Source organism: Anopheles moucheti, chromosome 2 (genome assembly GCF_943734755.1).
Source record: "Anopheles moucheti chromosome 2, idAnoMoucSN_F20_07, whole genome shotgun sequence".
NCBI classification, from domain to species: Eukaryota; Metazoa; Arthropoda; class Insecta; order Diptera; family Culicidae; genus Anopheles; species Anopheles moucheti.
In genome coordinates this window covers 26,374,742-26,390,354 of record NC_069140.1, presented here as the reverse complement: position 1 = coordinate 26,390,354, position 15,613 = coordinate 26,374,742, and the positions used below count along the sequence as shown (strand labels likewise).

Sequence of the window (15,613 nt, the reverse complement as noted above, 5' to 3'; positions counted from 1 at the left end):
GTCACACGAAGAAGAACAGCGCTAGAAAGGACACCATTGATTTTGGTTCTGTATTCGCTCTCGACACTGTCACACTTTGTTGCCGTTTTGAGATATCTCCATTTAAATCTAAATTACACCAACGAAGGACAGCCAACGGAGAAACTGCTACCGACGGGAAGAGCATTGCGCTTAGATATTTATTTTCATTTTCTTACACAGTACAGTCGTCGGTACGGTAGAACCTTACCTAGGGATTGCTTTGCGATTTCTTAAACATTCCGAGCCGAGGACGGTATAATAACAACCGACTATCAAGAGATTCATTACCATCTCTGCCTGCTTCTTGACAGGAGTACCCTTTTTTCCCTCCGCGGGTACGTGGCCGAAGCAACGGAATCCGACCATCCGGAAACTGGCATTTCAACATTAGCAGCCGCCTCCCGCTACCGATATGGATCATCGTCGGGATGGAGCAGAAGGACCATCAGCTTAACATTCTGAACTCACCTCTGCTGTCTTTCTGCATACAAATTACTTGCATTCCAGCATTAGCTATCGACCAACCTTTACGGGTCGAAACCGGTGGACGGATCTCGTTCCGTTCCTTGCAAAAGATGCTCGTTGTTTACGATTCCAAATCAAAGGAAAAGGGTACATCTTGAACAATCTTGTAAATTCCATTCCTAGCGCGCTTCATGTTTCTTCCGCTACTGCCCATCAAGCCACAGGAAGAGTCAGAAAATACTGCAATACTTTGCACTATCGGCAACACGAGCACGGGCGAAAAAGGGGGGAAATAGGTTTCCGCGGATCCTAATCAATATTAATAACACTACGCCACCAATCCCGGATCCGTCCGCTACATTCGCAGCGGTACAATCCTTCCACGCGTTTGTCTTCATTTTTTATCGTTAACAAGCTATTCACGACGCTATTCTGGCGACCGAAAAGTACATCATGAGCCCGTTTTCACCGCTCCCTCGAGGCCATTTCTTTGGTCTCCTTTGTACAAGGCTTACAAAGGGGGATAAAGGCAAGAAAAAACGATCCCCTCAAGCATGGTGAATAAAAAGCAAGACAACCGAAAAAGAGACTACATGTCGTCAAAGTCACCATCATTTTCGGCGTGCGATCGGCATTACCACCACCACCACGAGCAGCAGGCCGAATCCGAAACGTGTGCAAACGAGCGGGAGCTGATTTTCCAAGCTTTTCGCCAATAAAATCTAGCCAGTACGGCGAAACGGGGGCGGGCACGCACACGCTTCACACAAGCACGCCGCCGCTACCTCGTCCTAGAGGCCCCGTTTTCCGAAGCCAGCCAGGGAACAAGACAGGGCGAAGAAATCAGTAACAAAGATTGGAAAATTCTTGCCTTGCAAATGCTTTTCCAGCTGCTTAGATGGGAACCGGTGCGGGATGTCTCTTGTTCGTTTGGTCGGATTAACGTGCGGTACAAGCTTTAAGAAAATCGATACTCGGACACTGGCGTATGTGCATGCGAGATACGTCGCTAGGGGGATAAAAATAAAAACGAAAGACGCATAATTGCAACATACTTATTAACTTCTTGACTATAATTATGGCGATGCCTCCCGGAAAACAAGACTGTTTCACGTTTCACTGTCTGCCGGAATACGACTTGATAATCAATTGTTCGGTGTATCGAATGTAGCATAGTGAAATGCTTTGTAAGTTCGATAACCATGTTCCCTTGTTAGCGTTCGAATTCCAATAATTTTATTTAAAAAAATGCTGTGATATTGGAATGTTAATTGGACATATTTCTGTAACTACATCTAAGTCGCAAAAACTCCTTGGAACTGATCCTGTAATACCGTTATACCGTCGGAATTTCTACTTTTCTACTAGCGGACTTTATAACATTTCTATTGTGCCGTACGCTAACGATACTGCAACGACACGGCTCAATACAAACTACACTGGATTTCAGCATGTTTAACTAGCGTTTGCATAATTGCATTCTCTTATCGCAGCAGGATGCGAAGACAGGAGAGCGAAGATGTTCCTGCTCTTCTCGTAGACTTTGCATAAAATTTGCACAGCATGTAAAACCAGCCGAAAACGCCTTTCGCTCGAAGCGGATGTGCGGCAAAAAATCGTACACCGTAATCGTGTTTCTTTTTCGCAAATACTCTTTCCTTTTTTGTGCTTTGTTCAATTCGTCCGTTCGTTCCGAAACATTCTCGATGCCCACCGTGTTTGCCCGTATCCTCGGCCGGGTTCCCTGCCACCCCCGACAGCTCACACAAGCTTTTGCTTCCCAGCGACACCTACCTGACATGCGCAGACTTCACCGAAACCACCCTTTCCCAGGACACGGTACATGCGGAAAGTTTTGTAAGTAACCGGCTGGGCCTCGAGCCACTTCCACTGTAAATATCTGCGAAAGAAAGAAGAGCGAGAAAGAAAGTGAAACTCAATGTAAATACAGTGCGGGATGAAATAATTTCCAAACTGGCCGAGGGAAAACATCCCCAAAAACAAGCAAACAAATTAATACGCCCCAAACTTATCGCCCCGTTAGGGTTCGCGTAATCACAAAAAAACAGATCGCACGGAACGGGGGGTTGGCACAGCACGAGCTCAATATTGTTCAACGGCCGAAAGGAGGTCCAGCTTCCATTGCACACCATGAAGCATCGCACGATTTTTAAGTCTTTGACATGGTGAGTAAGTAACGCGTCTTGGATCACGATTCCCATCACAAGAACGGCGATGAAGGCAACTCGCCACCGAGGACTTACAATCAGCTTATCATTCAAGCGAGCATTTCGCATAAAAGAAATCTCACAAATTTCAACCTGATTTGATATGATCCCGGGGGGACATAAAAGTAGTCCCCCCGACCTACGGTAAGTGCTCGATCTTTACAGAACTTTGAGCGGCCGATGCTAGGCGCCGACGTGAAGCATCAGGACGCAACGAATGCACGTCGAAAAACATCTGTGTTGCGGAGCAAAATCTCTTCCATCTTTACGCTTCGCCTCTCTTGCGAAGTACTTCTTTTGCAGCACGAAGAAGTAGCGAAAACATAAACTTTTACCTCATGTTTGAAGCGAAGTTGATTAAACGCAGATAAGATTCTATAGCAGTAAATTGCTTAGAAAGCTGAAACTGAACGGAATTGAAGTTGGAAATGGTGTGCCAACATCTCGGAGTGATTACATTTACTCCTCTCTCCCACATTGTTTCGCAACATTGAATGCGATTTCAGCAACATGCAAGTGATCATAAAATTCATGATGGATCATTACTCAGGATCAACTGAAGTAGAATAAACCATGGATAGTCATAGTACTCACATACGTCTCTGAGTCCAGAAGGATTGCACATTGATTAACCGATTTAGATTTGGCATGTTCTAAACCTGGTTCATAGACAAAGAGCAACCCAACCCGTCAACAGCCTCAATGTACACATCAGAGAGAGCAGACAGACAGAGGACGCCTGGTCCCAAGTCCCAAATCCCAAGTTGAAGTGATATACTGATATCGTATCGAAACTTCTTCAGTATCCCATGGCGCCTAATAATGTTTGTGATAGTAAGTAAATGTCAGTGTGACCAGTTTTTGAATATTAATTTGCTTTCTCCCCAAGAGCGACCAATGGGTGAAGGGGATATTGAAGATGTTACGGGCAAGCTGACCTTAGAATCTCTGGAATCATTTTAGACCATCCAGAATAGAAACATCCAAGCTGCAAACTCAAACTATATCTAAAGCAGACACGAGTCCTTCCAACTACCTGATACAAAAACTAGTGCCTATCACCACATGACCACAGTCATAGTCTTATTTTGTTTTTTATCTTTCATTTCGGCCCGGATACTTGGAAATATACCATCTAGACATGATAGTGTGGACGGTACGTCTCTATTTATAGTACAGATCCAGGGACCATTATTGCTGAACGCACGCACGAGCGAAACGAATATGTTCCATCGAAAGGATACAAAGTTGCAAAGCTCGATTGCTTTTCCAACGGAATGCAGCGGCGTCCGATATAAGTACGCCGAGCTTTATATTCCAATTCCAATTTATTCCAAATTAAACATCCCACACACGGCAAAGTTCGCACAGCTCATCCAAACACTGGAAGTCATTCCAGTGCGTACTTGGTGCATGGAGACATTATTGATAAAATGTGTTCGGCGACGTCGCTGTAGAGCTTTGGCTATGCCAGTACGAAAGCCTCCAATGATGATGTAAATCAAGTCAAAGTATTCGATGCAAATAACCCGCCTCCTCTTCCCTACCCGATGATTATGTATAACCCCAGACGCCACTCGACCCGCGATCGAGCCAAGAAGAGAGAAGTGACATATGATTGTGCTGCGGTATTTCTGTTCACATCCAGCCATGGGCAAGAAACTTGGGGAACCTCAAAGCAAATGCAGACACAACCGGGGCGGCAGGGCTACATTAGCAAACAAACACGATACGTGTAATCGAGATATAATTGAATTAGACCAGCGAAGAGATCCTTCCCCAAGTTGACAAGCGATGTACTCGCACCACGTTCGAACGCGAAGGACTTGTTTCCTCCCTTTCCGACACCGTGCGGGCAACAGCATGGCAAGAGTTGCATGCGAACGAACGATTCAATTGCCCGTCCACTAGGCGTTCGAAAATATGGCTGATGGCTTTGCCACCAGTGAGCAGCGAAAGCTATTCTAGTCAAGCTTTTCGGTGTGCGCTTGTGTGTGAGTGTACGAGATGGAAAAACGGCAAACATCATTAATTCATGGATGATGTATGTTTTGCCTGGGTGTATGTTTAATAGCTGACAAACATTCGTCCGGAAGTGAGATGGTGCGGGAAATAGTGATGCTAACACCGTTCGCTACAAAAGCGCCCCATTCGAAACCAACGTCGGAAAAGCCACGTTGGCAAACGGCTCTATTGGCAAACATACGCCAATTTCTTCTTATATCTGCTGCTTTACCGCGCGGTCGGTAATAGAAGCAACAGCAGCAGCAGCAGCACATGAACCAAAGCCCGGAAGTCATCCGTCAAAGTTTATGTCTTTATTGATTTTACGTCTGAATCCGCGCACGTCGTCTTCTGGGACCGAAGAAGAAGAGGGCGTAGAAGGGACAGAAGGAATATGTGCAAGTTTGTGTTTTCCGTTCGCCGTTGCTGGCGATAGTGTTTCATCGCAAATTGGCTAAATAATGAGCGCCGTAAAGTAACGGTGCTGAATTGCATCTAATTAAGGGGGTTTAACTGATCCTTTCGTTATCCGTTCCCTCCAATCAGGATGGGATGATGGTGGTGTGTGTGTATGTGGCATGCTTTTGATGTGTAACGAATGACCCACTTTCACTTTGCTTATCGCTGTAGCTTTCTGAGTTACGCTAAAATATATACATGAGATTAGAGAATTATTTGCAGTCGCATGAGTTTTTAACAACGATTTCCTTACATGATTCGATCCTTTTACAAATACTTATGGAACAGGTCCTTTTTTTAGACTCAATCAACAAGGAGTGGTGGATTCAACCAATAAATCCTTATCTACACACTTTAAAGCTAGTTATCGTCAAAGCATACAATGAAAACCCCTCACTGAACTCCAAGAAGTAGCCCTAGACTAATGTCCAGCAAATGCTACATTTGTTGCACTTGCAGTTGCTATAATATCGCCATGATAGTGCATTAAAGTGGTCGCCAACAGCAACCAGCCAAGAAGCATAGCGAGTAAATCGAACCACTAATGAGTCGTCCAATAATGACTTACCGAGCGCAAACTTCAACAACAAACTGTTCTTCCCCGCTACCTCGAGTGCGTAACAGTGTCATTTAATTACTCTCCAAACTCCAAAACCTCCCCCTCCAAACCCTGTGGCCGAGTTACTAATGACGGTGAATAAAAGTTGCCATCACACGATTGCTTTCCTATCCTGGACACACACCAGGTTGAAAAGATGCTACGTGGGACAGCACTAGAGTAGCAACTGCAACTCACGTCCTCGTCGTCTTGCACAGATGCAATTTTAGAGCACAAAAAGCAATACCATTTCCGCGTGACACTAAACACGTCCACCACAACCTCCGCTAGGATCGGTACAATGGCTAAGGGATGGCACGTGGGATGTAACACGAAGCCAATCCGTATCGATCGGTAATAGATGTTTCCTTTTCGCTTTTTATTCATGGTTACACTAGGCGCCCAGAGTCAAACCAAAAAAAAATACTGTAAACTTCCATACTAGACAACAAAACAGGAGTTACAGCGAAAAGGATCTTCTGGGAAGGAACTAGAAACGGGGTGCTCAGAAAACTTCAACAAACTGAACGTAAAGTCGACAACCGTGAAAAAAACAAGGTAATGGCACTAAAAGGAAATATTATTATATACCGCAACACCATTGCCCGTTAAACCATTTTCCTGCGGCTTTTTTCCGGGGTTCTGGTCGGTGCTGTGTGTGTGTGTGTTTGAAAAGCAGAGAATTGTTCAAGCACGCAGAATGAAGGGAACAGTAGATTCCGAACGACATCGAGGACATTAAAAGCCTTTCCACCCGTTGCTGCTGGTTGCTCTGCGCAATGGAATTTGATATTACATTCCGTTCGCTCCGGAATCATCGTTTCATCGTCCATTTCATCAATGGTTGGCTCCGCGTCCCCCTTCCCGGTGGTTGTCGTTGCCCCTGCGGTGGTATGGTATTTGGTTTTCTTCAAAGTTTTGTAATCAATTGTTTGCACTAGTCGCTTTCCACACTTTACGAGCTCGTACACTAATTGCCATGCATTTATCAATACCTTCGGCGCGCACAGGCACAGGAATGGGGTGCCGCGAGCGGGAAGGGTTTTAATGTTGAACAGAAAACAGACAAGTGGTTGCTAATTGAAGAAGAACCAACAATCGCTAACTGCTATCAAGTGCTCGTTTTTCATTCCATACTCGCCGTGGAAGGCATGGAGTGGTATTTTGGTATTTGCTGAGAGAGATTTTAGGCCAACGACGAATAATTATCACAACAGCTTATTTACTTTAATTTAACTATTCATTTGTTGAAAGAACATTATCTATTTATGTACATAAGTTGACCATTTTAGTCCAATTTAATAACAACCTATTCTATCAGCGAGTAAATTCCAGGTCCTCAAGGATTTCTCTGCCATTCGAATGCAACCCACCATAGAGATTACGATTCGTTTCCGGTTTAACAACGCACAAGGACAGTGCACGCAGTGGAGAAGAAGCGACTACTCATGCAAGTCAAATAATATACCGCGCAGCACGGGTAGGGGGAACCTTCTGCAAGTCATTCCTACTGTATCATAAATAACTTCTCGAAACTGTCCTATTTATTTTCATTCTTTTTTATGCTACTCGAATGCAGGAATCGGACAGGAGCAATAGAGAGAAAAAAAAGCTTCCCTACGTTATAAATTATCCCGTTACTGCTGAAGATTGACATCACGTAGCGGTATGCACACGCGGCACCATGAGGATCGGTCGGAGCGCACTGGCACAATGTTCTTACTATTAGCAGCAAATGGAACAGCCGCGTCATCTTTGGGTTTTCACCTTCACGGATAGTCACTGCATGACATGCGAACACAATTTAGGCTACAATGTTAGTTTCCATTCACCAATCGAAATGTCACACCCGAAGGAATACGCGTACCGCGAGCGCGTTGTTACAGCATCGCAGAAGAATGCATTGCGCGCACAATATAAGAGGCGGACATTTAACATTCTCATGTGTTTTTGTTCCGCGTACGGTAGCATAGAATCGGTACAAAATGCCAACGATCACTAAATGGATCGATGGTCCGTTATCGCGCAGACTGCTGAATAAATTACAACGCTGACACCGGAGGTTAAGTGCGTTCCCCTTCATTGAGATCTTCGAGGCACTTCACGTTCATATTAATATGTCCGTACACTAATCGAATCCGTCGTAGAATGTGATAGTTCAAATCAAACCGGCGTTGCAATGGGCACAGCTACCGAGATAGACGGACGGTTCTCTGGTTAATTGGTACACTGCAACCAACGTACGATCGGAACAATTGAGCAATGTTTGATTACAAAACTCACTGATCATCTCACCTTTTGCCGCGAGGGTTATATCAATCAGAAGAGTGAAATTATGTACCATTCAGCATTGAAGAGCTGGCAGGAACGAAAACTTCCAGACACTTCCCTTGTAAGTTTATCAAAATACCCAAATTCTTACTTTGAACATTTTGACATTTTGACATTTTTAACTTTTCAGTTGTAATATGCAAAAAACAAAAACGCTCATTAATATTTAGCCGTTCTCCGAGACGTCTCATGTTACTCGTTCCTAATAGACTGAATTTCGCTGAAACAAACACAAACAACAACAAAAAAATGACTGCATCAATAAAGAGGAGTTAGAAAACTTTATAAAATGTTTTAAACAACATCAAAACAAAAAATTTTTCGATCCTGCTCAACTCAACCCGTACCCTGCCCGCTTGCTGGCACAGTTTACTAACCTTTCCACGGTCTTCATCATTTCGACACGCCCTGTTTTGTGGCATAATTTATTGAGTGCCCGGTTTTGCTTGCTTTTCCATCGTGCACTGGCGAGGGGGGGACGCGACAAGCTAATGTGGCATGAAAAATGGAAAAGCAAACTCGATTTTGCATTGTTAGGTGGTTCCCTCCGTTCCGTGGAGAGCATTCGTTGTACCGTTGGGGACAACAGAATCGTTTCGCTTGAAACATTGAATCCGAAACCACATCAATCACTTCTTCCTTCAAGCACACCAGGAATCAGGTGCTGAACGGCTGGCCGCTTCTACCGTGACGCCGGGCACTTGCGTTGCCAGCAAGTGTCAACTGACACAAACACCACACTCCAAAGGCAGTCGTCAGTTAGTCAGTTGCTCGGCTCGAAATAGGATCACAGCCTTGGAAACAGGACCAAATCCTTCCGATTTCACGCGAATTGCTCGTGTTTCTTAGGTGCTGTATGCGTCTTTCACTCTCTCCCTCTCTTTACATTCTCATGTATGTCCTTCAGAGCAGAATGTGCACGTGGCAGTAATGGTATATATATATTTGCAAGTACTTCCCACGCTCGCGACGACTCGCGTGTACGGCCTTCAAAACCGTATCGAAGAGGCTTCCCGTTCGGAAGTGAAAAAGCCATTTTCACGCAAAAATATATTACTTCCAGCATTTGATTGGAAAATTCAATTCACATACGCTTCTCGATCTCGGCAGGGGCTTCCTTATTCATCCAACGTTAACGGTTTCAGCTACTTATAAATTTTCGTTTTTCCTTAACAATTGAGGCGTAACTTTACGAAGGTCACCGAGTATGGTAGTAAACACGTTTGAGGCGACATCGCATGTCATATTGCCTTGACATCGGCAGAAAGGATCTTTGAAGCGTTTTAGTCCCTCGAATATTCACTTCTAGTGGAATTTTAATTTCAACCAAAATACGTACACGTGCATCCAAAATTTTAACGCGGCATGGTATTCCACACCGTAAATACCACTAATCTACCACGGAATCATTCTCTTCTATTCGATATTCAACAACACGACCAGAGAGCCATGAAACATTCTTCAATACGGTACGGCAATGCTGAGAGAGATTTCCAACGCAAGATCTATCATTATAGGGTACAACACAAGCAACCCTAATCACAGCCCTTGTACACAGAGCAGTGGAAATTCGAGAAATGCATACCACAACCGACCGGAATTGCATTCTCTGTCGAACGCCGGTGTCACCTTTAATCCCGGGTCCTTGGTTTTCCGACAGTGTCTTCATCAGCGCTCCGTTCGCCGTTACCTCGGCGGGCAGGAAACGTTCATCTGTGTTCAACAACAGTTGTGGTAATGTTTCGAACGTCCGGGCACGACATTTCGAAGCCCCATGATATTGGCCACTCTCCCGCTATGCGTCGGGCATTCTACAACTGCATCTTGCCATTCTTTCTGTGCGCCGTGTTTTGCATATCGAAACACATCTTAAACTCCTCAACGAAGTTGAGTAAACGAGCGAAATGATTACATCAACGGCAGCAACCGAACCAGCAAAGGATCATATCTCCGGACAGAAAGGTACGCGTAGAGCGGGATATTGGTTCTAAAGCACGCTTTACTCCACTTCACCGTATCCGTATCCTGGCTGGTGCTGTTTCCCGTCGTACCGCCCCCGTACGTACCTGTGGAAATACATTGATGCCTCAAATTCCCGGAATGGTTCACCGGCCAGGAAGGCCCGTACCGCCGTAATGGAAGCCTCGAACAGCTCTTTGCTACCGGCTGAAACGACAACGGGATAACGAAACGAAACGTTAGGCCACTGCTGATGGTAATCGAATGGAAATGGCCATTTAGTTGAAATGGCACCGGGGCGCAGATGGGCGGTTGACTCCTCACAATCGTCATCACTTACTCGACAGTTTCGTTCGAACCTGCGCCACCATATCATCGTTCAACACGTCCAGCACGAACTCGTCCTTCTCGTTGTTGATGGTATTGGTGGTGACCGAGTTCGAGCCGGTCAAGCTTTTCTCCGGATCGTCGTGGTTGCTGAGCTTCTTCGTGTCGCCACCGATGCCACTGTCATCGTCGCACTTCCCACCGTCACTGTCGCAGCCTCCACCTCCGCCACTGTCCTCGCGCTGGCTTTCGGTGCAAAGGCCGAGATAGCGCTTCGCGACCTCGTACGCCAGATCGACCCGATGCTCATCGGCCGCTATTTCGTATCTGCGGGGTAAAAGAATAAATGGGAACAAAGCGTTACTACAATAAAATCAACACAATCAGCTAATAGCATCCATCAAATGGTGGCTCTGCTCGATCGTCATACTATTGACATAGAATCACACACTATTAATACTATTGCCATCACTCTTGATAAGACATAAGTTTCATTCTGAATGTATTCCATTCTCCTTGAGTTTTTTTTTTAAATAAAAACAAGTCTTAACTTCTTTAGGGTTGTGCATACACATTGCATACAGAAAATTTTATACAAAAAGTATCAAAAAGCACACAAAAAGCATAACTTTCAACAACCATTGATACCTAAACAATTGTTGATTTAACGTCTCTAGCAGAGCATTGAAAGTTCCACACTTCAGGACATTCAACGTGCTGCATTAGGTTGCTGCTCTAGCGAACTAGAAGCTAATACAGTTGCCAAGTGCTTTCCGGGTTGCTAAACGGTATCTTTCAACCGTTGAGGATCGTTAAGGGCACCGGTCGTGCTTTCAAGTTTCTCTCATTGGCCTTGAGCTAATACGTCAAATTTTGAACCTGCTCCACGGCAACCCTCCAACCGTCACAACCAATTTGTTTTCCAATGACTTGCGAACGGGAACGGGAAAGAAGCCAGAAATCATGCCAGAAACGAGGGCTGCATACGATACCAAGTGCCCGTGCCCGTGTATGTGTCCGCACAGTTCAAACAATTGCAAAAGCGGAGAGAGCAAAAACTTTGCACGAACATGTATGCCAGAGACCCGCACTATGAAGTGCACCGGAAAGTGTTCGCGTTGGCTTCGAAATGCTTCTTACGTCCTTTGAGCTGGGTATGGGAAAGTTCAACCAAGTTCAAACCCAAGATACCACCAGCCTCATTCTCTTAACGTCAGCCAAAATTGCATTTGCGTCAAGTGCTATCCTTTTAGGTACACACACCCCCCCCCCCCGGCCAGGTGCCACCTCTTTCGGAGGACGGACGGACGGTGCGGTTGCACCATTGGACAGCTCGGCATCAACCCAAACTCCCGGTGTGTCCCAAGGATGCCAAAAGGATGGAAAATTTATGGCCCTACTTTGCAGTTTGGTGCTGCTCTCTGGCGCTTCTTGACGTTTGCCACAAGAGTAGCACACTGTTCCGTGAGCAATGAGGGCCAGGAAACCCGAGGATGCGTGCGTACGCGCACGAGAATGCACTCATTTGACAGTGTTCGAATTGTTCCGGGTTCGGGCAAGGCTAGAGAGACCGAACGTCACCAGACCACCTTCGATCCGGCCGAAAAGAAAGGGAAGTCGGAATGGGGAGGCGACGAAAGTGTGGTAATTGTTAAAATGTGATTAAAAACAAAGGTTCCACACGATGCGGCGTCATGGAGCGATCGTTCTCTATCGTACACGTTATATATAAATACGTTTCGCCTGGAATCCAGGAATCCTCCACTCTACCGAGAGGTTATTATGATGACCGGAAATACAAAGTGCAAAAAAGGCCATCCTAACTGAGTGCGCTCATAACTCATTTTCATTTTGATTTCAAACAAACGTACGACCTAGTTTCCCGATGGAAAACCATCCTGGACGGCAACCGTGGCAACGTAATTAATGTGTTTTAGTGTATTAGGAATAGTCCGAATTTTTCTGTTCACGAATGTCTCGATAGTCGAAAGGAGATGCCCTTTTCGATGAAGGAAACTTTCCTGAGTAACTGATAGTTACTAAAGTTGAAGGTATCATAAGTTGAAGGTATCAAAAGCGAGCTTTTGAACGCTTAATTACATAATATAGCCATTTTTTACAACTATTTCCAATATTGCATGCATAAAAGACTGGCGGAAAATTGATATTACGTTTAACACATAATATACTCTTCAAAATTTAATGGAGTTTCGCAAACAGTAGACACAAAAAAGGAGGTTCTTGAGTGAGGAACTAAAGAATTATCGAAACGTCTAATGGAAAGCCTTTGCATTTTTTTTCAAATTGATGTACAGGCAGTGCCCGAGATACGCGGTTTTTGGAAATTTGACAGATGAGCTAGTTTATAGCACAAAATCTACGCAAAAGAATGAAAATTGGTCGAAAATACCGTTTTTTGTCACATAAAACACTTCTTTCCAACTTATTTTAATGTATTCTTTCTAAAAATCGCCTGATTCGGTGAAAAAATTAAGTCCAGAGAAGGAAATCGACTCTGTGACTTTGAAGTATAAACAAAATTGCACCAGGATTCGACTTACGCGGATTTTTCCCGGATTATAGCGGTCCGCTATAATAGCGTATCTCGGGGACTGCCTGTACTTTGTTTTGTTTTTCATAACTCTGTTGTTCCTCCCAATTCCCACAATTGGAAAATATTCAAAATGGTCGCAAATCTGTTCACAATCAGCAAGAGTGTGTGCACACATTGAATTCAATCCCTTTTACTCGCTTTGTTCCGTGATGTGTCGGTGAGGCTGCTCATATGTGCGCTGCTTCGTGCAAAAATCGAAAGCAAGCAATATTTCATCCCATCCCCAAAACCAACCACCGTGACCCGGAGCTCCATCGGTAGCAAATGGTTCGTTTTCCGTTCCGGAGCATTAAAAAGAAAAGCAAACGCGCTATTCTCTTTGTGCCAAAAACAAAACGATTCCCATTGTTTTCCGGTGTTCTCCCAAGATGATCCCCCAGGGAGACGGGGAAAAAACCGCGCGATTCGGTTAGCATTTTCCCCCACACTAGCGTGTCGCGTATATATTTCTGGGCCGCGTGTTGCTCCCGGTCCGATAGCAAAACACATCGTTCTTCCAGTGTCGCCACCAGAGCGCGTGTGTGTGTGTGCTAGTTAGTACTCTGGATTTTATGATTGCACCATTAACCCACATTTCCGCGAGATTATGCTCCAGCGCTGATATTACGAACTGGCAGGATATGCTGGGGTGCAAAACCACACGCGAAGGCTTATGTAGTGCGTTGCTGTGTCAGCAAACGGAAAGCTTTAAGGCACTTCGAAGCTTACGGAGAAAGCGAAAAGAAACAGATAGGGTTAGGTGAATAATTCTAGCAGAACAGCTCAAACTAGAGCGCCGTGGTTCAGCGCAACGTAACGCCCGTCGTCAATAGCGGTTCGCTTCCGAGTGAAACTATCACATGAAACATGTGACGCACATGTGAAATTAAACTCTTAACACACACTGCTACTACTTACCTTGTGGCGTCATCCAGAAAGGTAATATACCGGGAGTACTGTGGTCGTTTCACCTTGCAGAACTGACGGAACAGCTCACGTCCGATGGGTTGCTGATCGACTACATAACCATAGCTTACATCTGCGGCAGAGAAATTAGATGGAGAAAGGAAGCAATAAACAAGTGTCTCTAGCGTCGGTAGCAATAAACTTACAAACGACTACGGGGTAATGATTACAATATTCTCCATTTTAAGCATCTTAAAATTAGGTTTGAAAATTGTGGTAACGAGCAACAATTTATTCCCACTACGCAACTGCAGTAAAAGGTATAGGAATTGTTTCAACCGGGCACAGTCCCACGCAACTAATCGACGGTGGAAATTTAATCAAGAGCGAAAAACAGAATAAATACACACAAAACTCCGGTTCAATAAAATGAAAGACTCAAACTTCCTGGACAAAAAAATATTCAACCCCGAATAGTGCCTCGCTTACTCACCCTACGGCGTTTTTGGTGCCGAAATTCTTAAAGACATTAATAATGCATGAAAATGTGCCGTGCGGCACAAATCCTAGAGTGCTTTAATGAAAAACTCATCCAAAAAAGAGTTAAAATGAATTTCAGCCCACTGCTGTAATACCCCCCCGTACAATGCTGCGCCTTCTCCGGTGCGCAGTATCGCATCTCAAGGGTTCAAAAACTTGGGAATTGAATTAACCAGACGTTTCGAATGACCGCTTTGATGAAAGGAAACATCAAAGACAGGCTCTAACCGGAAGCAGGATTCTAACTTCATTTCCTCACAAAATACATAATACCGTTCATCAATGCAGAGAAGAAGCTTTCGATGGTAGAACCTTCAGGGTTCTACCTTCAGGGAGATAGACAAGCGCACCTAATATACATTTTAAATTTTACACTATTTTTTACATGATATAACAAAAATACAAGCTTCATTTACTTTATTTAGTTTTACATAAGATATGCTTGCCAAAAAACATCCAAAAAACGTGAAACATAATCATGTCCAATCCGTTGAAAGCCACTCACAATATTGCGATTGGATCGATTTGGGCCCACCAACCATGGGGCAATCTAAACGCTAATCGATAGATAAAGCAAATACCGTATAAGTGCATCGAGGGTAATTGAGTTCGAAGGCAATGGACAGAAATGCAACACGGTTCGCCTTCTTATGGGCCACCGTCTTCGAACGAACGCTGTCTTAGCCATTGCCACCGCTCAGACGTTGACGTTAATCTATATTAATGGCTTTGGTATCGTCCGGATGTAAGCTATCGCTAACGGACTGCAGGACTGCAATCCCGGAAGGAAGTACGGCAGGTCAGACAATTCGATCTAAAATGGGATCGTTACCGTTGCTACAAGTAGAACGGTCCGGTCTTACGACACCTCTCTGATGACCCTCTTGGACGGAGCATGCAGCAGCAGTGATGCATTTTCTCGCACGGCAGTGATAGCAATCCACTGCACAAAAGGTAAACACTGCAGGTGAGTCATCGTCGGCAAATGGTACAAAGAACCTCCTAACGCGACTCTTTGATAGCTCAACACAGGAAGTGGGAAAGTATCTTCTGCCAAACAGAACGTCTCTCACAAGGTGACAGGTTCATATTCACCGTACTTTCATTTATATGCAATTTTTATGCGACCCTTTAACACTTTACTACATATGACAGAAAGTTCGAATATTCTTGCTGAGCACA

The 15,613-nt window shown here is 44.6% G+C and overlaps 1 protein-coding gene across 1 annotated transcript in view; it reads right to left on the bottom strand.

The window, feature by feature from the left end:
- LOC128310141 (G protein-coupled receptor kinase 2) overlaps positions 1-15,613 on the bottom strand; it is a 41,262-nt gene that overhangs the window by 3,144 nt on the left and 22,505 nt on the right. The window contains exons 3-6 of the mRNA XM_053046703.1: positions 13,904-14,024; positions 10,406-10,719; positions 10,173-10,272; positions 2,281-2,386 (exon numbers count right to left, since the gene is read on the bottom strand). Of these exons, the coding sequence (XP_052902663.1) occupies positions 2,281-2,386; positions 10,173-10,272; positions 10,406-10,719; positions 13,904-14,024 (641 nt within the window). The remainder of the gene's footprint in view (positions 1-2,280; positions 2,387-10,172; positions 10,273-10,405; positions 10,720-13,903; positions 14,025-15,613) is intronic.